At 48.4% G+C, this 20,627-nt stretch overlaps 1 protein-coding gene across 4 annotated transcripts in view; it reads right to left on the bottom strand.

Moving 5' to 3' along the window:
- LOC144152548 (uncharacterized) overlaps window positions 1-20,627 on the bottom strand; it is a 495,420-nt gene that overhangs the window by 250,450 nt on the left and 224,343 nt on the right. For 3 of the 4 annotated variants that reach the window (XM_077683846.1, XM_077683842.1, XM_077683843.1), the window contains exons 2-4: window positions 11,702-11,938; window positions 10,290-10,481; window positions 904-1,425 (exon numbers count right to left, since the gene is read on the bottom strand). In XM_077683846.1, the coding sequence (XP_077539972.1) occupies window positions 904-1,425; window positions 10,290-10,481; window positions 11,702-11,880 (893 nt within the window). In that variant the 5' untranslated portion in view covers window positions 11,881-11,938. The remainder of the gene's footprint in view (window positions 1-903; window positions 1,426-10,289; window positions 10,482-11,701; window positions 11,939-20,627) is intronic. The other variant, XM_077683844.1, reaches the window with a different exon arrangement.

The following is a 20,627-nucleotide window of genomic DNA, read 5'->3' as shown; positions in this document are numbered from 1 at the left end:
TTGTTTTGAGGCATTCCAACCTTTTTCTTGGGATTAAGAGGGTACAGAACTTCAAGGATATTGTAAAGGATATAGCCTACCGAAAGAAAATTTGATCGTGAAGCTAATGAGCTTTTTTGGTGGCGCAGGTCTGGGAAAGGCTTGTACTTAGTCCACGGGGATTCTATTCCCAATACAGTTTTGATGCAAACTGTGGTACGCTGCGCTGCGTGGTAGCACTCCTGATGATCGAACTAAAAGCGCTGGTAGATAGGACGATGCCATTCAGCACTTAAATAAAGATGTCGCCTCTGCATATAACTGCCATACGAGAGAAGCGAGGTATGCGTTGTCTGCAAATAACGATACATTAAAGACGAACCTTTAAGAAAAATTGTGCCACCTTCGCAATCGAGTTGTGATGACTGAGGAAACAGCGGAGTTGGTAGTTTTTGGCCTCTCGTAGTAATTTTACTGCATCCTCTACGAAACACGAAAATCGTTCCCACATTGACCGCCAAACTAGACCCGAGCAGAGGTCATAAAATAGTCATTTAGTCTGGTCAAAACGGCGTATCACTGGTTCAACGAATGCTGGGTCTAACTTGTATCGTTAGCTACGACCTCCAAAGCTGAACCATGAGTAAAAAAAGAGCAATTTACTGTACTCGTAGCACCTCATATACTTTTGCATATATTGGTCATCACACCCGCCCTAACCACCCATTTCTCCTACTTGAACCACCGGTCATCCCGTTCCACTTTGAATGTGGTACTACTAGTACTCCTAGGATCGTCAACGCCTGCTTTATGGGAACGTAGACTTACCTCCAGACGCCTGCATGGACAAGAAATTCTCGCTTCAAGCACACAGAAAAGACAAATGACCCGCGCAAGAGGTCAAAACAAGAGTAAGGCGCGCACCTTGTGAAAGCTGGCGACGCCTGGCCCGACTTGGGGCTTGCCGAGGGCTCCGGACTCAGCGGCTGCTGTCCTCGCTGAGGACTGCACGACGCCGCTCGAGCAGCAGTAGCGGCGGTGATGTTCCCACCTTCTTCCAAGGCTGTGGGGAGCTGCGACCCAGGCGCGACCGAGACAGTGGTCGCCGAGGTTCCGGCCAGCAGGGCTGGTCCGGCCTTCTTTCGCGTCGCGCTCCGCTCCAGCGACAGGGCGCGCTGCAGCGCGGGGCCCGAGCGACGCGGCGGCGGCGCCGGCGGCGAGCCGGCGTTGTCGCCGCCTTCGCCCGGGGCGGCGAAGATGGTGGACGTCCGGAAGGGGACGCTGTCGCCGCTGCTGCCCGCGCTGGCCCTGCCCGCTGCGGCTGGCGACGACGGCCTGATGGGGGACCCTCCCGCGTAGCGGACCGTGTCGAAGTGGCTAGAAGACCTCGAGGTGACCAGTGAGCGGAGGTCGCACTGCACTGCTGCGTCGCGCTGCCACGGGAACCTGCGCAGAAGGGGATGGCTCTAGTTAAGCGTGTTGGACATAGAGTTTCATACTAATATATACTGGAGGGAAAACTGTCGGGGCAGTCGCGGGCCGCTGAGGGCGACGCCATTGCCGCTAGCGACGTTCCTCGCCTACTTGGCTTAGCTAGCCATATGGCTTCTTTTTTTTTTTTGTTTCGAAGCCAAAATCAACAAAAAAGGGTAACATTTTTTTCTTGTTCATCGTGTCTGAAGCTTCTGCATAATCACTGACAAAATATCTTTTTGGAGGTTCCATTTTATAATTAAGAAAACAAATTTGATTAACCTTCTATAGTAATATCGTTGCTTTTTTGCAGCAAGAGCAAACTTTTCAGCCTGTTCATGAGCCATGCCAAGGACAAGTGGAACATGCCTGCCCTGTACATGACGGAACGCTCACCGAAGCACGGCTCCCCGAGACAGTGGGGCCAGATTTCCCTCTAGTACATATTAGTATGAAACTCTATGGTGTTGGAGGCCCATTCCGCCTGTTGCCTGCTTTACTCTACTCGGGTACAACTTAGGAACGGCAACGGAAGTTACCGGTGCACCTCATCAGCGCATCCGGATGTTACTCCGCTCCGCGCAAGAGTGCATTACTGGGAATATTTTGAACACGGCATGAGCCGTTTCCGTGCTTTTTTGGACTTAATATGCTTATAAGTTCCTACTGCAGCGATGACAAACAAACTACGTGAGAAAAGACAGACGATATAACGCATTAATAGCAATCTCTTTTCAAAACGGGCGCGCTCGTTGACAACCGGGTCCGTTGTTTAGGCGGCGTGATACCGGACATACGCTATTGCCGTTGCTAATTTGTTCCCGAGTGTAAACTGCTCTTCAGCAGCGAGTGTACACTCATGGCAAGTGCAGGTTGCTATGCGGAACTATAGATGACTTTTGACCCGCGGGCGGACGATTGCACTTCTCTTTTGAAGAGAGAATCAAAGGGAAGAGAATGTAGGCAACACGACCTCAATTCTCCATCTCCCTTAACCTGAGAAGATCACTACTCTCTCTGCTGTGTAATGAACGGTAAAAACAAAGTTGTGCTTTAGACAAGAGTGTGGTTTGAAAGCATTCATAAACTCGGCGAAAAAGGTGCTTATGTACAAAGTACGAGAAAGATGGGCGAGTACAAGCTACCAATGAACTTCATCGTGTGCGCCAAATGCCATCAAGCAGCACGCCTTATAAAGCGGTGGCATTCGAGGACGCGTACATAAATATACGGTTAATATTAGGTACAGCTATAAAAGCGAATCAAAACATTGAAATAAATTTTTAAAACAGTCTTGGGTGCCTGGTTTTAATGTTTACCAACCTCGAAAAGTACACACTGAGCATGCCCTATCCGCCTTTTGCGCAAGGAGATTTTTTCCATACTTAGGGTGACTGAGACGGAGTTTATTCTGACTCTGCTATCGCCTGAAAGCATGTAAAAGAGCCTGAATAATCGTTACTTCAAGTGACTTGAGGGTCTGTGCTCACACATTCCCAGATCTAACGCAGTGCTTTTGGAATAGGAGCCCGTGGGTCTCGAAAGGTCCGCCAGGAGATTTCAGACATCAGGAAGGACTTTGGCGGCACACTCATCAACTCCTCGCTTTTTATTTCTTTTTTTTTTTGCCGAACTTTGCTGACAATGCCGGTAATTTTCAGCGCACGACTCGTTTTTTTTTTTAATCCTCCTCACGGCACATGTATTAAAGTTGGCGTTTTGCACAGCACAGCAGTCGTACCAGAAAGCCAGACAGAAAAAATTCCCCCGCATTTCCCCGAGGGGGAGAATGTGAAAGTGCGAATGCACAGTTGTCGGCCCGCTTGCGGCGCTTGCGCTCGGCCCCCGCAGCCCACCGCCTCGCCGCCTTCTCTTCCATCGGGTTTGTAGTATCACGTGTACACCACGCAGTTATCAAGCCGCTATAACGCCGCTGAGTCGCCAACGCACGCCGCTGACGACGTAGTTTGAATGCGTTAAAGATATAAGGCGCGTTACTGACAATATCAGCGTCGCGTCCGTGGCTTATTCGGTAGAGCGTCGGTCTGCGGCCCGCAAAGTCCTCGGATCGAAACCTGGCGCCGGACGCTGTTTCTTCTTTAAATATAGAGGAGCACTGCGGACGCCGACGCCGCCGCCGACGCCGGCGGTGGATGGTTTGGGGTCGCTTATAAAGTGCATTCGCACTTAAAAGTAGTGGGCGGGCATTGGATAGGTGTTCGATCAACTTTAGTTGCAAGAGCAAATTACTTCACAGAAACATAAGTATGAACCTACTTCATCGCACGGACGCCTTTTGCCAGCCGGACGAGATCCCCGGCCCTCTCACGGGTGAGAATCACTCCCATACGGTAATTTACATTTACAAAGCGACGTCATTTTTCCGTAGTTGCTTCACCAACCGGCCCATTCTAATGCTTCGCTGTAGTTTTGCTCACCCGTCCGCGTTTTAGTAACTCAACGAAAAGCCGACACTGTGCTTTCTCGAAGCCGAGTTTCGCTTTTATGTACCTGTTTCCCACGAAAAACAGGTACGGTTCTAATATCTTTCACAAAAGAGCCCCGTAGTGTGTGTTCCGCAACCTCGTATACAATCCATTGTTAGTGAACAAATGCACGCGCTGATGTATAGCAGTGCTCGCAGCTCATCGCTGCGTTTCCTTCTAGGCCTTAGGCTGTCAGAGACAAAAGCCCTGTGAAGTGTCCGCCTACTCTCGACTCCAAGTCATAGGGTACGTACGCCAAGTGGGCGTCATGCAAACATGGTATTTGGGCTTCTCAGGATCTTCCCGGAATGGTTCAAGCACGAAGACTCGCACAGGATAGGCTTAGCAAACATATGTAAAGCAGGAGGTATCAAGGTTCACGGAACCTGCTACACTATTTGCCACACGCCTTCATGGGCTCAACACGATGCAAACCTTTCGACACTGTCTACGCTTTATAAAACGCGCCCTGATTGTGCGAGTAACAAAGGTATTTTGCGAACAATCCGCGCGAAAACACTGTTCCCGCCCAAACGTTGTCTAGGCGGAATAACAGCTTGGCGTGGGCTACGGATAAAAGCGTTGCAGTTACTGAGCTCTCTGCTGATAGAAGGCGGGAAAATTGCAACACCTGAACGCGTCCGAAACAAAATGCTGCAACTGGCGTCGGGATCGCGTATTGCTCCACTACCGAAGCCCTTCGTCAGAACGCCGTCGGGAGATAGCGAGGAAACTTGCGTGATAGGCAATAGGCAGAATGATTTGAGATTGCTCAAGCGCGGGGAAAAGAGCGGTACATACGAGATAGAAAACGCGGGGAAAAAAATCCGATTTATTTGCTTCACGCCCTGTCAGCCTAGTATATGTTTTAGGGGCGAAGCTCCTTAGGGGCTGTGGCTGTTGGCGCCTCCTGTCGTCGTCGACGTCGTAATCGTCGTCGTAATTGTCGTTTCATGTAGTCACGGTACTAAAACACCGGAAAACTCATTTACGCCTCGCGCTAGAACGTAACGCGTACTGAAAAAAAAAAAAAAAAAACAGCGGGGCACTCGTTTACGCCTCGCGCTGGAGCGCTTCGTGCTTCAAAGACAAGAGACTTTTAAAGCGAAGCTGCATACCTCTATTTCCCAATGGTTTCATCTCCGTTGGCAAAAACGCCAAGGCGCCAAGAATACGCTTATAACCTGCATGCTTCGCCTCCTCTCCAGGTTTTACGTTAGTGGAGATGGCCCGGGATTTTTTTTTTTTTTGGCTGCACAATTAGACAAGATTTATTATGTAAAAGTAGTGTTCTGTATAAGTTTTTCTCTCTCTATGATTATGTCAAACTACTTGGATTCAGTGGCCCGAATGGTCGTGTAGTTCGTAACATGTTCTGATTTCAAACAACACCTCACGTGTCTTCTGCAATAGCATTCATAGTGACGATGAAAGTCGCACTGACGAAGGGTTTCTGCTGGAACAGCTGTTTACGGTTTAAAAAAGCTCTTCATTCAAAAAAATTTGCCCTGCACCTCCCTTCTGTTATAATCCAAAGCACGCTGACGAGCAATACGTGAACAGTTCATTGGTTAAAATATGCTCGAAAGCACTCATTTCTTCTAAATTAGGCAATGAATAACTAAAAACCCCAAGAATTGCTTATTTACGAATACTACTAAAGAGCGAGACGCACCGTTACTGCGCTAGCGAACTCAAATGTCACCTTTGCGTTCCCCGCCCTATAAATAATGCAGTCGCGCCGCGGAATCTCAGCGTGCCTTTTTGAAGGAAGCTATGGTGGCGTAAGCATTACTGAGAAATGCACAGCTTAGCGAGTTGAGGCAATGCAAATCACGCAAATCTTCCGCGGTGTTCGAAAGTGGGTTTACCATGAGTTACGTAAATGATGCTCTAGAAGTGGTGGTTGTGCTTGCGTGTCCTAGTGGTTTTGAGTATAGAAATGAATGGCACGAAGTGGACTCATTGAAAATTTTAATATGGTGGGAGAAGATGTTCGTTGCGTAACTCTGACTCCTTTAAATTAGCGTCGGTTTCTCAGCGTCGTCTTTCAACGCCTACCCCAGCTCTAAGGAAGAGCTTAACTACAAATCGCGCGGAACAAATATAAGTGCCGATAATTAAGAAGTATGTATATAGAATTCAGATTGTCTTACTACAACTAGAACTGAAACGGTTAATAGGAATCTATTGCTACCTAGTTGGTTCATGACGTACGAAGGAATAAGATAGAGAGGACAAGACGAACACTCGTCTTAGCTTCTCTATCTTAGTCCGCGTCTTTTGCGCAAACGTATTCATTCGCATAAAAAAGTCGCGGTATTTCAACGCCAGGTAAAACCGCGGGCACATGTGATGCAAACTGTAAGTGCTCTAGAGTGGCTAGTAATGCCCCGTCAAATATAAATAACTTAAATAAGAGCACACGCGTTGCATTTGGAAGACTACGTTTAATTCTGGAAATCACATTTCATGACGACTGCTTCCGTTGGCACCCAAACTACACCGCTTCAGGCGTTAATCAAGCTGGTCACACCTCCACACGTGGCGCCTTTAATCCGTCGGAGCCACTTTTAAGTATTTCAGAAGTGCATTGCCGCCAGGAAAATCTGGTGTGGGTGCAACGTTTTAAAAAACAAAATCTGTAGCTTACAAGTAAGAAGACGTCGTTTTCATTTTCACTGCTTTAAAACGACTTTCATGGTTTTCACCGCGAAAAAGAATCGACGTTTTCCTTCGTACTGAAAACTGGTGGTTTCTGGAGATCACCAACGAGAACTATGGGCCGAAACTTTGGGATGACGGTACACCCTCCTAATCCACCTAGATTTTACCAAAGTTGATACTAGCACACAATCTCGTTCTGTACCAAGTTCAAGCGTTGCCGTTCATTCCAAACCCTCCAAACAACCCATCAACCTTGATTGATTGGTTGAGGGGTCTAACGCGCCCAAGCTACGCCTAGGAGGCGCGCCGTGGTGGAGGGCTCAGGATTAATTTTTGTCCATCTTCAGGGGATTTTTAACCTGCGCCGAAATCTCGACACACGGGCGTTTCCGCTACTTGAATCCACCAGAAAAGCAGCCACCGCAGCCGGGATCTAACCCAACATGTCCTTGGGCTCAGCAACACAAAGCCTTACGGCGCGTTCATGCTCCGACGTAGCGTCGGCGCGCGCGAATGTCCGTTCATGCGGGGACCTATTGGCGGTGAGCGCGAACACAGGCGGCGCTGCGAAGCGCGCCTCCGTGACGTCAGCTTAGGGATTCTCCCATTTGTCGTCTGCTTCACTCAGGATCGCTCTCCCTGCTGTTTCTTTGCGCTCGGTCAACGTCTGGTGCTTGTCCGCACCAGAATTGGCGTGTGGGTAACTTTTTATGATAACAATAGGCTTAAAATCGCATACACTAGCTCATGGTGTCAATTAAAGTATAGTTTTGGATACCGCTACGGGAGAAACATTGCCGGCGCCACCCATTCCTTGCGAAGCCGGTCCTGTGCGGAGCGCGAAGAGTCGGAGCTAGGCGTCAGCTTCTCATGCAAGCATTCGAACAAAAGGAACAGTCAGCTGCTAATAACCGACAACAGCGAAAATGGAAGACCAAAACAAATTCTGGGCCTTCAGGGCTGTCGGCTTTGGCAGAAGGCATCACGATTCCCGGTAATCATATGTAAGGTAAAACAGTTTTTGCAACCTTGCCGAACGCTCGAACGCGTTTTGTCACATCACTTTACGTTGTCAAGGCATGAAAGTTTGCCGACATGCACTATAGACTGCAAAAACAGTAGGTTGAGTTCCAAATAACCCAGTGTGTGTATACGCGCGTGCTGATTCTATACCAGGCATCTAACCAGTATGGAGGAAAAACGAGTCACGTCTTCGTTAAATTTATAGTAACACATATATGTTTGTTAAGACCTCGAGGGATATTTCGGAACATTTTGCACAGCCATATCTTCCCGATATTCGGATATGCGTTATAGGAAAACTGCCCTCAAGAGGAGGAGGAGGAGTAAGAGGAGGAGGGGAAAACTTTGTTTAACAATTAAATCGATCTGGTTAGTGGGCCGGGTCCTCAGTCCAGGACAAGAGAGTAAAAGTAAATTTCTTCAAATCGTAGAACGCCATCCCGAGTAGAATAGGATTTGTTCTTCGCGCCTGGAAGGGTTGAAGAGCAATAAAGAGTTACTTGGAATTCTTCGGTTTCTAGTCTTGTAATATATGCAGGTATACTATTTATTACGTTAGTTAGCGAGTATATCATGCCTTCTACACCGTAATCATGTCACCATTGTTCGAGTTGAGAGTCAGTTCGTTATGATAACGATATAATTACGATAGAAATTCGGAGCACAAAAGCCGCCTTCGAGTACTGTGGACCACGTTGTTTAGGGCGCGATCGCGGTGGCGTAGCACAATCCTTCTCATTGTATTTGCATGTGAATAAACAAAGCACGCTGCGGATATGCACCTTCTTGCACGCAGCCGTAATGAAAGCCAATTTGTGAAGAAGGGAATGTATGCCATACAAAATGAAGGAAATATCCACACGACCCTTGTGAGGCTCCCAAACATCCCGAAACCTCCTAATAAGAAGTTGGTGACGGCGCCGAAAAATTAATGCGTTGGGCAGAAAAAAAAAGCAAGAAACAATAATCCGATACAAGACAACAACGAAAGAAACAGAAGAAAGCCGCTTTATTCCCTGCTGTTTGATGAGCGTGTAGAGGCCGCTGCTTGGTACGTAGTATTAGACTGTTGAGTCTTCATAGGAGCATCTCAAAAATACTGCAGGGAAGCCTACGCATTTTGAATACTTATCGACAAGCTCTGATCGCTGATCCTCGCGAATAAGCAAGAAAGGGCGAGTTACACGCGATCTTCTGACCGATACTCTGAAGAAAGTTGTTCTCTGTCTCTTCGTGTGTTGCAAACTTGTGGGGGATACAGCTTCAAATTATTCAGATGCGTCAGAAGCTGGCAAAATAACTGAGTCGCTAGAAATACGCTTTTTAACGCACTACAGCAACGAAGCGGGCGATTTCTAGCCCAGGAACTGTTGCCCCCCACAAGCGGAGTGTAGCAGACGACAGCGGCGCGAATCCCTAAGCCGACGTCAGAGCCAGGGGGCGCCACTCAAAGATCTCACCGCCAATATTCTCGAACTTGAAATAACCGCCGGTGCGTCCGCCAGAGCTCGGTGTACTTCGGCTATAGTATTCTAGTTCACTATACTTCGGCGGCACGGGCGACGAGATAGGGCATGTCTCTATTCCGCGCCGAGCCCGCCATAGACGTCGGCCCCGTATCCCGGAATGCACCCCGCAAGGCCGCGCGAACTCGAGGCGCACGCGTCCGCTCGCTCGCCCACAACGGACGCTCGACCGTTTCGTGAATTTCCCGACAGTCGGCGCACTAGTCGCAAAACCTTCTGCGCATGCGCAAGCCGGAGGGTGAAGTGGCTACTATTTGGCTACGCATAGCTACGTTGCGCCGACCGTGTTGAAGTGCACAGGGGTAGAAATTGCCGCTGGCGCACTGTCGCCAGCGTTCGGTCGTCAGCATTCCGTCCACTGACGTTCCGTCGCCGACCGCGCGGCCGGAAAAGTCGGAGTGTATATGAACCTCTCGCCACGGAACCAACGCGCGGGTCATCAACCTTAATAACCCCTCACACTGCTTACGCTTCTACTCGTTTCGCAGTTTTCTATTGAAAATTGTGTACCACGAGCATCTAAATGCATAAGCTACCTCCGGACCCCAACCCAGCACACCAATCCAGCTCACCTAAATCCCCGTGGGTGCCTGTCAAGATTTCTTCACCCCAGCCCACCGCAGCTACTTTCTTTCGCAACCAATCCCTCCAATCTGGCCCTGAGCCTGCTACCCAAATAAAAGGTTTTCTCCTCCTCCTCCTCCTTTTCTGAACATGGTCATACTGGAACTCGGTAGTGTAAGTCAAATAAACCACCGCTAGTAATGTCCTACGGCCTTTTCTAATTAGATGCGTTATTAACGACATCTCCAGGAGAATAAGGTTTACGCGATTACTTAGATATGCGCTTCCTTGAGCGATCCTTGGAAATATATGTTAGATTCTTTAACCGGGTGTCTTTTCAGTCTAGAATCGGCGATTTGAAGTTCGGCTTGGAACACCAGTGTGTTATGTTCGCACTACGCATGGCCTATGATGCGTTATTATTGTTATTACGGTTACGGTGCATGACAGGCACACGACGTTCTGCTTTGACGCCATAGTTCTTCGCTGGCGTTTATTGATGCCGGTGTCAACCACTGGGTGTACCAAATGCCGTGATGTGTCTGGTGGTAAATGTGGAAGGCGTGCGTACCTGGGGTCCCCCTGCTGGCAGTTGATGTCAAGCGCGCTGCAGTAGGCGTCCTCCGGCATCACGGTGTAGGAAGGCATGAAGCCCGGCAGTGATGGCGGCATCACGAGGCCACTGGCCGCGTCCGCGCTCCCGCTCGAATGGCTCAGCAGGCCCGGAACAGGCTCGCCCCGCGACGGGGACCGGGCACTGCTGCTGCCGAGACAGGAACGGTTCTTACAAACGGCAGCCACTACAGGAATTCACCGGAATATAAGCTAGAAGCAGTACTCGTTGTCTGAAACAGTCTCGACCAAGGAACGTCAAACACGCCTGCGGCGACACTGTAAACTGTTATTTTGCGCGGAATTTCCTCAGAAGGAAGGAAGGAAGGATGTAGAAGGAAGGCAGGAAAGTTAACCTGGCTAGAGCCTACTTTGCTATCCTATACGTGGGGAAGGGAACATAGGCAAAAAAGGGAAAGGAAGGAATGAGGAAAAGTTGGAGCAGACAGGTATGCCCAGCGCTGAAGCACTAAACGTTCAACTTCAGAGATTGCCTCTGACGGCTTTCAGTGTACAGTCTGATGTGTAAATTCATCGCCCGTAGAAAGCGTAAGAATTCCTTAATCACCTTCTAAGAGGATGGCAGAGGAGGCCGGTGGCACAGACTGTTCTCCTCCGAAAATGGCCGCCGATAATCCACGGTCCTCAGCGCTAACGACAGCTTCTTTATAAAGGGGCAAAAATATATCTATGGGGTCACTGTACATGGCATTTTAAGTGCGGAAGACGTCGCGCGGTGCAGGGGCGAGCGGGTACATGATAACGTGAAGCATGAAAGCATGAAAGCATTAGCGTGCATGAGGTCTTTCCAGGACAATGTTGCGGTGTGTGTTGTGTGACAGGGGAACCCGCCTTCGATTACCATCCACCGACGTTCGCTTGGGTACCCGCCAATCTGATTTCGTAAGAGAAAAGTGGGCGTTGTCTGTAAAATCAAAATGACATCAAAATGACCGCCGCCCTAAAAAGAAGATACAAATAAGCACAAATTTGGTTTCCGGTGAGATTTGAACCCGGGTTGCGAGAGTGACAGATGAGTGTGTTAAACCGCGGCGCTAACCAAGTACTTGCCAATGGGAGAGAAATAACTGTCCCGATGCGAGCCACATGGCAGGTGAACGTGATGGCACGTAGTAGAAAAGGAGAACGTGGAGAAGAGCTGCGACCGTGAGAAAGCAGCCGCGTGAATTGTGGCCAGTTTTCCCAGTCGGAGTGTTTTGCGTCAAAGGACGACGGAACGAAAGCAAAGAAAGAGAGAGCGAATCAAATACGAAAATCTGATAATCGCCAGGCCTTCGCCCTGAAAAGACGTAAGTTGACTCAAGTTTCCGGGGAATTTTTTCTGCCATTAACAAGACAGCGAGGGCGTACCTTGATGACGGGCTGTCACGTGCTGCTGCGGTAACCGCAGCCGGGACAGCCGCCCCGGCGGCGGCCGCGGCGGCCGGAGGGTCCTTGAAGGACTCGGAGTAGCTGCGCTTGGAGGCGAACTTCTCGCGCAGGCTCTTGGTGCGCGACGAGAAGGGCGACGAGCGGCACAGGCTGCTCATGGCGGCGTCGGTGACGAGGCGCTCACCTCCCCGCTCTCGTCCTAGTCTCAGGGACCCCCTGCGAGCAGGAGTGCAATATTTAGTGCACGTCCAGCCACCATTACTGTCGCAAATAACACAGATTCCCACTTCACGCCATCACGGGGATTTGCGAATGCCTGTTACATTTCATACGCTGAGAGACATTGCGCGAGGGGCGCAGTTTGTTTAAACAAACTTCTGACTTTAAAACTAGAAAGGTGTGCGGTCGTTTGGCGTCTCAGGATTGCGAACATTGTGTGGGCGCGCAAGCACTGCTTCTCAGTCAAGGACACGTTAATGTGTTCCTTGGGACATTTTGGTATAACGCATATTTAGCTACAAGAGCAATACTAACTCTGTTTAAGTAAAACTACAAGACAGTTCTGGTAAAAAATTACAGAGAAGAAAACATACTATCTGGTAAAAGATAGTCGCTGTGTAGTTTATTTGTGGGCGTGGAACACACACGGTATGACTTCAACAATAATCTACAGATCTTAAGATTACGATGTGAAACTGACATTGAGACTGCCTCGCTGACCTTATTCATGACAAACAGCCTTTGCTTATACAATTTATTATTTTGTCCAAGCATTTTATTAACATAATACCAGGTTGCCTAGCCTATACGTAAGGCGCTTTTTTTAGTTGCGTGCGTGCCCTATATTGCCTCTTGCAAGTTACTCGGCTCCGCTTCTTCGAATTTTACAGCAAGAATACCTTTGAATTGAATAGCCATCGGTAGTCCAAATGAAAAATTACCTGAACAAGGAGATTCGCCCGCGATTCGTCTGCAATGTTTACGTTGTTTTCCAGTTCGTCTCAGGAAGCTTGCGGGAAACCGGCAAGTTAGTTTATTGATCTACGACGCCCTTCTTCTTGTGAATTTCAACGGTCTTTTTTTCACATTACAACGGGGAAAACCGGAGAAATCGCGTGCCAGTGAACAAGGACCGAAACGTTTTTTGGCGTGTCCGGAGGTTGCTTCGCTCTAAACAATCGCTATTTTGCGTGTTCTGGATTATCATCGGCACATCAGCAGTTCAAAGTGGTTAGAGGAACCACTAAAAAGCACTCTTGCACTCTGAGTGGCATGAGATTTCTGTCGCTTGCCTCAAATAAAGCCTAGGAGGCAAACCAGGGTGGAGAAACGCGGACTATTTTGCAGCACCTGTAATTACCACTGGATTGGGAAAAATAGAGAGCAGAAAATAATTTTTTTACATAAAATGCAGTTCACCGGGCGAGTGAATTGTGGACAACACCTGTATAAGCAACTTATTGCCCTGCATAAGGTTTTATTGTATCGTTTCATCAGTTGGAAAATGAGTTCCAGCACAAGCATCCGGAAGTGCCTAACACTCCTGTAAAGCGTGCACCTCCTTTGGCTCACGTGTCGTAGGGAGAAGCCCACTACGAAACCAGCGAGGGCCGTGAAAAAATATAAGCGGGGTTCGAAATACTGAAATGTCTCAAACCACAACACGAATGCAATCTGCGTTAGAGCGGCGACTGAAATTTAAGGTGAGCTTTTAATAAAATGGAGCAAAAGAATTTCAGGGGAATTTAAATGAAGTTTAGCGGAATCAGCAAACGCAAGGGTTCAAACAGACCAAAAGGCCACAGAACTTGGCAACCGTGAACTTGTAGTTTACAATAAAACTGTGTAAAAAAAGAGTACAAAAGCAAATCGAGAAAAAAAAACAAGGAAGGACATTACTTGATGAATATTTATTTGGCAAGATTTAACTAAACAGCAATGCGCAGGAAGTGTTCTGCTGGAAATGCTGGGGAATGTAAGACAGGAACAAAATACGTGCATTACAACTACTGAGGGTTCTTGGAAGCTTTGACAACCCCGAAAGGGAAGGCTCATTTCAGGGCGGCGCATCGATCGGGCATGCAGCCGAGCCCTGAGTTTCGGAGCAGCAGCTCCATCCGTTGGTGGTCGGTCAATGCGGAGGTCGGCATGGCTTTCAGAAAGCCTCGCTAGGCAGCGCCTCCATCTGGCTCATGCGCCGGCGTCATAGATTTAAAGAATCGAGAGAAATACGCACCCGTGCGATGCAAGGAACGAAGATGTGCGCTCTATTATTTGTTTTCCGGGTGACAGGAGCCAGTTGTTGTCTAAAGCTAATCTGCTAGATCATGCTTTTCCCGTCGGACGCAGTTATACGCAAGCATGATTTGGCGCACTTTGTTACTTTATACCGCGAAAATCATCGCACTGAAAGCCGAGGTCCGGTTTTGTCAGCAACAGTGCCATGCACAAATGAATACCAAGTAAGCGATTCTCGCATCCCATAATTCCAAAGAGGTATCGTTTTTATCGTGTTTGAACTGCTGACCTTTAACAAAAGACGGTATCTGAGGGTACACAGCGGTTGCTTTGTCTTATTGTGGATTTCTGGCATTCCTTTTTGTATATAGGTACATATATGCCAAGCATATTTTAGCAGCCAGGGCACGTTTCTTGGCACTCGCATTTATGATTGCGAGAACATATGTAAAGCGATAGTGCACAAACCTGTGTACGAAAGAAATATATATATATATATATATATATATATATATATATATATATATATATATATATATATATATATATATATATATATATATACATACAGTCGAGTCCACTTATAACGCTACCGTTTATAACAATATATCGGATATAACGATGAGCAGCTATGGCACCGTCAACTTTTGTATTCTTTCTATGGTAACATCAACCGCTTATTACAATGCTCCAGTGCCACGATATCGGATATAACGATTGAATCCCCTTATATTAATGTGCAACAAAAGTGAACAGTGACGACTCTAAGGACGCGGTTGGCAGCCTACTCAGGTAGTGTCTTCGTAGGAGGCCCAATGCGTGGCACAGTCCCTCGGGGACTTTGTTTCCGCCAAGGACATTTGCCTCAGCTCGACGAAGCCCCTATAGATGCTCTTGGAAAAGATTTGCGCTAGCTTCACACGCGGCAAACAAAGGTGACCGACTGCGGCTTCTTTTCCGCCAATTAGTAGTAGTACGACCTTGCTGGCATGCGAATAAAATGTTGTGAGCTCTGTTCCGTCTTTTTATTTCTCAACCCGCTTATAACAATTATCGGTTATAACGATGGGATTTCCTTGGCCCTTGGATATTGTTATAAGTGAACTAGACTGTATATATATACTTGAGAAAATGGTAGACGCACGATTAAAAACAAAAACAGTGGTTTACTGACGTTTCGACTGCGGGACCAGTCTTCATCTTGAGTCATCAGCAGGTGCGCCTCTCCTCCTTCCCTCCTCTCTCTCAACAGCAGCTGGCGCGCGCATGCGTCGTAGTCAGCCAGTTCGCTCTGTCGCGGTCTCGGCGTAACAGGTGCGTGATAGCAGCGCGGTGGGGCGTGGAAGGGCGCGCGCTGCTTGCGCATGCGCGCTCTCCCACCGTACCGCTCTCCCTCTACTGCGCGCGCTGCAAATATAAAGCGGGTAGCGGTCGCTCGTGCTTCAGTCACTGCGTTGCTCCTTCCTTCCTTGGCTGACGCTCGCTCCGCCCTAACGCGACTTTACTCTCCTCAAGATGAAGACTGGTCCCGCAGTCGAAACGTCAGTAAACCACTGTTTTTGTTTTTAATCGTGCGTCTACCATTTTCTCAAGTATTTTTTCTGGCTCCTCGAGAAGTTTTCTTTTACTGCTTATATATATATATATATATATATATATATATATATATATATATATATATATATATATATATATATATATATATATAGTCTCACTAGCTCGCTGTATTACTGCATTGGTGGAGGAGACCCTCACAAACGTCACACTTCTGAGTGAAAACACTCAAGCTAAAAAAGGCGAGCAAGAATATGTTCATTAGAAATTCAGATTTTATTAGCTTTAAGAATACTGCAGTGAGTATTTTGTCCGATTGGCCCCGTTTGACGATGCTACACCCCAGGACGTGACGTTAGGCCTAGCTATCTATTTTAATGCCCAAACTTGGTAATCTCCCTCCTTCTTACCACATGGACGTAATGGCATACGTCGAGCTGAGGGTAGCGGCTGGCGAAGCTACGTCTCAAAGCGCAACGTTAGGTGTAACGTCCGGCCATCGCGTAGCCGCGTAACCCCCTCCCTACTGCGGATATGCTTTTGCGCAAGAAAGATATAAGCGGATGAATACGGGAGGTACGTAAAAAAAAAAATTCCCGCGCCTTCCCGCGAGGGGAACACGAGTAAATGCAGAGCATTGGGTGTCGTTAACGCCGCGTAAAGTCGCGTTAGTGTGGGTAGTTGGGTCGTAGTTGCGTTGGTGTTGGTTTGGGGTAGAGAGAGGAGAGTAAAGTCGCGTTAGGGCGGAGCGAGCGTCAGCCAAGGAAGGAAGGAGCAACGCAGTGACTGAAGCACGAGCGACCGCTACCCGCTTTATATTTGCAGCGCGCGCAGTAGAGGGAGAGCGGTACGGTGGGAGAGCGCGCATGCGCAAGCAGCGCGCGCCCTTCCACGCCCCACCGCGCTGCTATCACGCACCTGTTACGCCGAGACCGCGACAGAGCGAACTGGCTGACTACGACGCATGCGCGCGCCAGCTGCTGTTGAGAGAGAGGAGGGAAGGAGGAGAGGCGCACCTGCTGCGGACGTGGAGCTGTGGACGCCGTCCGACGCAGGAAGAGGCGAGGCTAAGAAATGCTCTGCATTTAAAAGGGGCTGCCCACGCTACCCAGTATCGGTATACCACGTGCTCAGACGAGCGAGACCAGTGACGGCATGGAACAAAGAACGTTTAATGAAGAAGTAGAAGTAGCACGCGCTCGCGCGAAGGAGCAGTCCTCTTGCTCTTCGTCTTCAAGCGCGTTGATGATGATACTTACAAGCTCCCGCCCGGCCAACTTGAATCGAGCTGCGCTTTCGCGGATCATTTGAAGCAGCCCTCCAAAGGATAGATGTGATTCGCCGATCTTCTGAAATGTTCTTTGTTTCCTGCCCGAAGGAGGCAAGCCCTTGTCACTACGGCGCGTCCAGGGTAGCTTTTCTCAATTCGGCACATTTTCCAAAACGTGCCTGGGCCCCGGTCTTCAATTAGCACCACATCTCCTACGGACAGTGGTTCAGCGTGCGTGCCTTGGCCTTGACAGTTGCTCCTATTTTTTTTTACGTACTCTTGATGCCATCTCTTCCATCAAGCTCTTACGAGTCGGCGTCGACTCCTCCATTCCTCTTCAAGATCTACTCTGTGTGTCTTCGCTTGTCCGTCGTGTAGCTGTTGGATCATTGGGCTCGCAATACACGGAAGTCAAAGGGCGATTGTTGAGAGCTCCTTCAACTTCGGCGACAATCGTTCGCAGCTCCTCCACTGAAGTTGTCTTTCTTGATATTTTTCTCACCGACGTCTTCAGGCTTCAAATTAGGCGCTCACAAAAACCTACCCCAGCACGGGGCGCACTCGGCTATCGTTTTCCATTGTAGGTTTCGAACACTACAGTAATCCTTCACCTGTTGCTGCCTGATAGTTTCGAGCATTCTGTTGATGTCCTTCTCAGCTCTTTTAAAAGTTCTCTCGCTGTCCGAGTAGATTACGGCGGGAATTTTTAAAAGAGCTGAGAAGGAGAACAACAATAACCCGGGTTCGAATCCTGGTCACGGCACCATTTTGTTCAGACGAGCGAGACCAGTGACGGTATGGAACAAAGAACGTTTAATGAAGAAGTAAAGCAGCACGCGCACGCGCGAAGGAGCAGTCTTCTTGCTCTTCGTCTTCAAGCGCCTTGATGATGTGATTTTACACCATGTATTAAGAAAGGGGGCTGTTGTCGTAGCCGGGGAGTGGTGCTGTGATCGTCGCAACAACAACAACAACAACAAAAACAAAAAAAGGCCGCGTGCCTTCTCACATCACTGGAAATGTCTAAAGGTGATAGTCTACCGCCACTCCTACCTCATAAATTCATCTCATCTCTTGCCCGCTCACCCCTGAGGCTCGTCCACTCCTCCCCCATTTTTTTCGTGCCTGCCACAACAAACACGGAGGAGGTTTTATCAGGCAAGCTCAATTTCCTCGCGTTCCACTGCTTGGGCGCTACTTCTTGTAAACGTTTAATACTGCTGGGTTTTTAATGCCGCTACGAGGGATAGGCTCAGGGGCGAGCTCTTTGTGTATTTCGGGCTGAAAATATTGTTTTCAACGAGATTAGATTATTTGATACCAGAAATATCAGCCGAACATCTATTTTCGATTAAAAGGACACAGCGAGTATCAGTTATGTTTTGATGTTCTGCCTCGCATATGCGTAATGTTTGCTTTTTGCTCGACATTGTGGAGAAGCATGATGCATTGTGCCAGATCTAGTGGTTCGGACAGGTTATGCCTTTATAAATTTCTGGTTTCAAATTTTTTAGTTTTGTGCCGGGTGGCTGAAGCGAGGAACAGACATACAAACAGAACAAAAATTTTTTGGTTTAAGTATTTCAAGAACGACTATCTCCTTTAAAACGGCTCTTTCAGTTCATAGATTCGGATAATAGGTGTTCCTTTAGTCTAATCTCGCTGCTGGAAAACCGACTTATGCCATGGAAGCTAAAAATGTATTAAGCTTTCTGATTGATTGATTGATTGATTCATTCATTCATTCATTCATTCATTCATTGATTCATTCATTAATTGATTCATTATGGGATTTAACGCGCCGACACTACACAGGCGATGAGGCGCGCCGTAGTGGAGGGCTCCGGATTAATTTTGGCCACCTAGAGATCTCAAACGCGCACCGAAATCTCGAACGCACAGACGTTCTGGCTTTTCGTTTCCATCAGAAAAGCGGCCGCCAAGGCCGGGAATCGAACCCGCGTTCTGCTTTAGTCGCATTTTGGAAACGGCGTTTTGTTCTATGGCGAATGCTAATATTCTCTGCATTCCCACGCATAACTGCGCTGCATGGGATACGGGCAGAGGCATTCTACGCTAACATTGCTGCGCGATGGAAGGTGTAATCAGTGGTGTGCTGCGCCATGCGAACCTGACCCTGAAGGAAACGACGAACCAAATGAGACTGAGAGAGTTGTGTTCATGCAGTCGTGGCTTCCCTCTAGATCACTTCATCTGTCCCGGTTCGTGCCCTCGGTCCTGCGGTCGCGTATCATATTTAACGGGTGATTAAATGGGCAGCCATGACTGCACGGACACCAGGGGGGTTGCCAGAATGATTTGATTGATTGTCGAGATTAACGCGCCGACGCAACGCAGGCGATGAGGCGCGCCGTAGTGGAGGGCTCCGGATTAATTTTGGCCACCTGGGGATCTTTAACGTGCACCGAAATCTCGTACACACGGGCATTTTTGCTTTTCGCCTCCATCAGAAAAGCGACCGCCGTGGCCGGGAATCAAACCCGCGACCTCGTGCTCAGCAGCGCAACGCCTTAGCCACTCAACCACTGCGGCGGGTGGTTGCCAGAATCGGTTCCTTGTCTTTTAAGTGCGAATGCACTTTATAAGCGACCCTGAATTCCGTTGACCGCTGTCCGTCCACATAGCAACAGCTGCGGGTGCGCGCGCTCCTCGTCTTCCTTGGCAACGGGGGGAGATGGCACATACCCACGTGGGGGATTGGCAAGGAATCTCCTCGTCTTCCTTGGCAACGGGGGGAGATGGGCGCGCGCTGCCTGGCCGCTGACATGGCACATACCCACGTGGGGGATTGGCCAGGAATCTTGCGTGAGAAGGGCTAATGCACCCGCTTAAAGGAGTACTGACACGAAATTTCAAAGCTGAGATCCGCTCTAGCAATCAAGTACAACGACAACACAAATAGGTGTCTGTGAATAAATGCATCTTTCTTTCTTTGTAGTTGTGTGTGTGTGTGTGATCTCTCTTTCGCGAACATTACCGAACCGCGCAAATTCAACTCGTGCATTCGCACTTTCACATTCTTCCCCTCGGGGAAATGCGGGGAAATTTTTTCAGATTCGGTTGTTTGCTTGCTACTGCACGTACACCCGAAGAGATTTTATGGGCTAAGACGAGAGTCTTTGCCGCCTATCACAATTAAAATGCGTAAATTTACTGTTGCGGACTAACAATATTACTAGGTCGATAGTCGCGCAGCAGCCGAAATTCAACAGTCTATCTAAAGTAAGCTACGTATACAACCCTTCCTTTTTTACGTTGTTTTGCTACCGATCTCTCCATTATTATCCAACTATCCATTACCCAACTACCCAATGTATTACCCAACGACCCAGCCTACTATAGATAGTTGTGCATCCTTACTCTGCATCTCTACACGAGGTGTGTCCCAATTGCTTCTCAAAAGCGTGGCACCAAAAAAAGTAACACAGCTAAAAAAAATCAGTAGCTATTCCGCTCTGTGAAGGTAAATAAAGGAAAACTCGACACACTCTCGACTCTCAATTACTTCAGAGAGGAGTGAGCAATGCTGCTGACAGTGGGGCATAATGTGCTGTGCAAAGAAGAGATGAAATCTTTATCTTCGCGGTATACTTTCCGCAAACACGCCCAGGGCTGGCAGTGAGAACTTCGTGCGCACGCACAAGCTGTGATCAACACAGTCTCATGATAGTTGATTGATTTGATTATGAGGTTTAATGTGCCGATGCAGCACAGGAGATGAGGCGCGCCGTAGTGGAGGGCTCCGGATTAATTTTGGCCCCCTGGGGATCTTTACGTGCGCAGAAATCTCGAACACACGGATATTTTTGCTTTTCGCCTCCT

Source organism: Haemaphysalis longicornis, unplaced genomic scaffold, assembly GCF_048455015.1.
Source record: "Haemaphysalis longicornis isolate Haplotype H1 unplaced genomic scaffold, Haemaphysalis longicornis Haplotype H1 scaffold_9, whole genome shotgun sequence".
Classification (NCBI taxonomy): Eukaryota; Metazoa; Arthropoda; class Arachnida; order Ixodida; family Ixodidae; genus Haemaphysalis; species Haemaphysalis longicornis.
The sequence above is the reverse complement of the archived record's forward strand: the minus strand, read 5'-3'. Positions and strand labels throughout refer to the sequence as shown.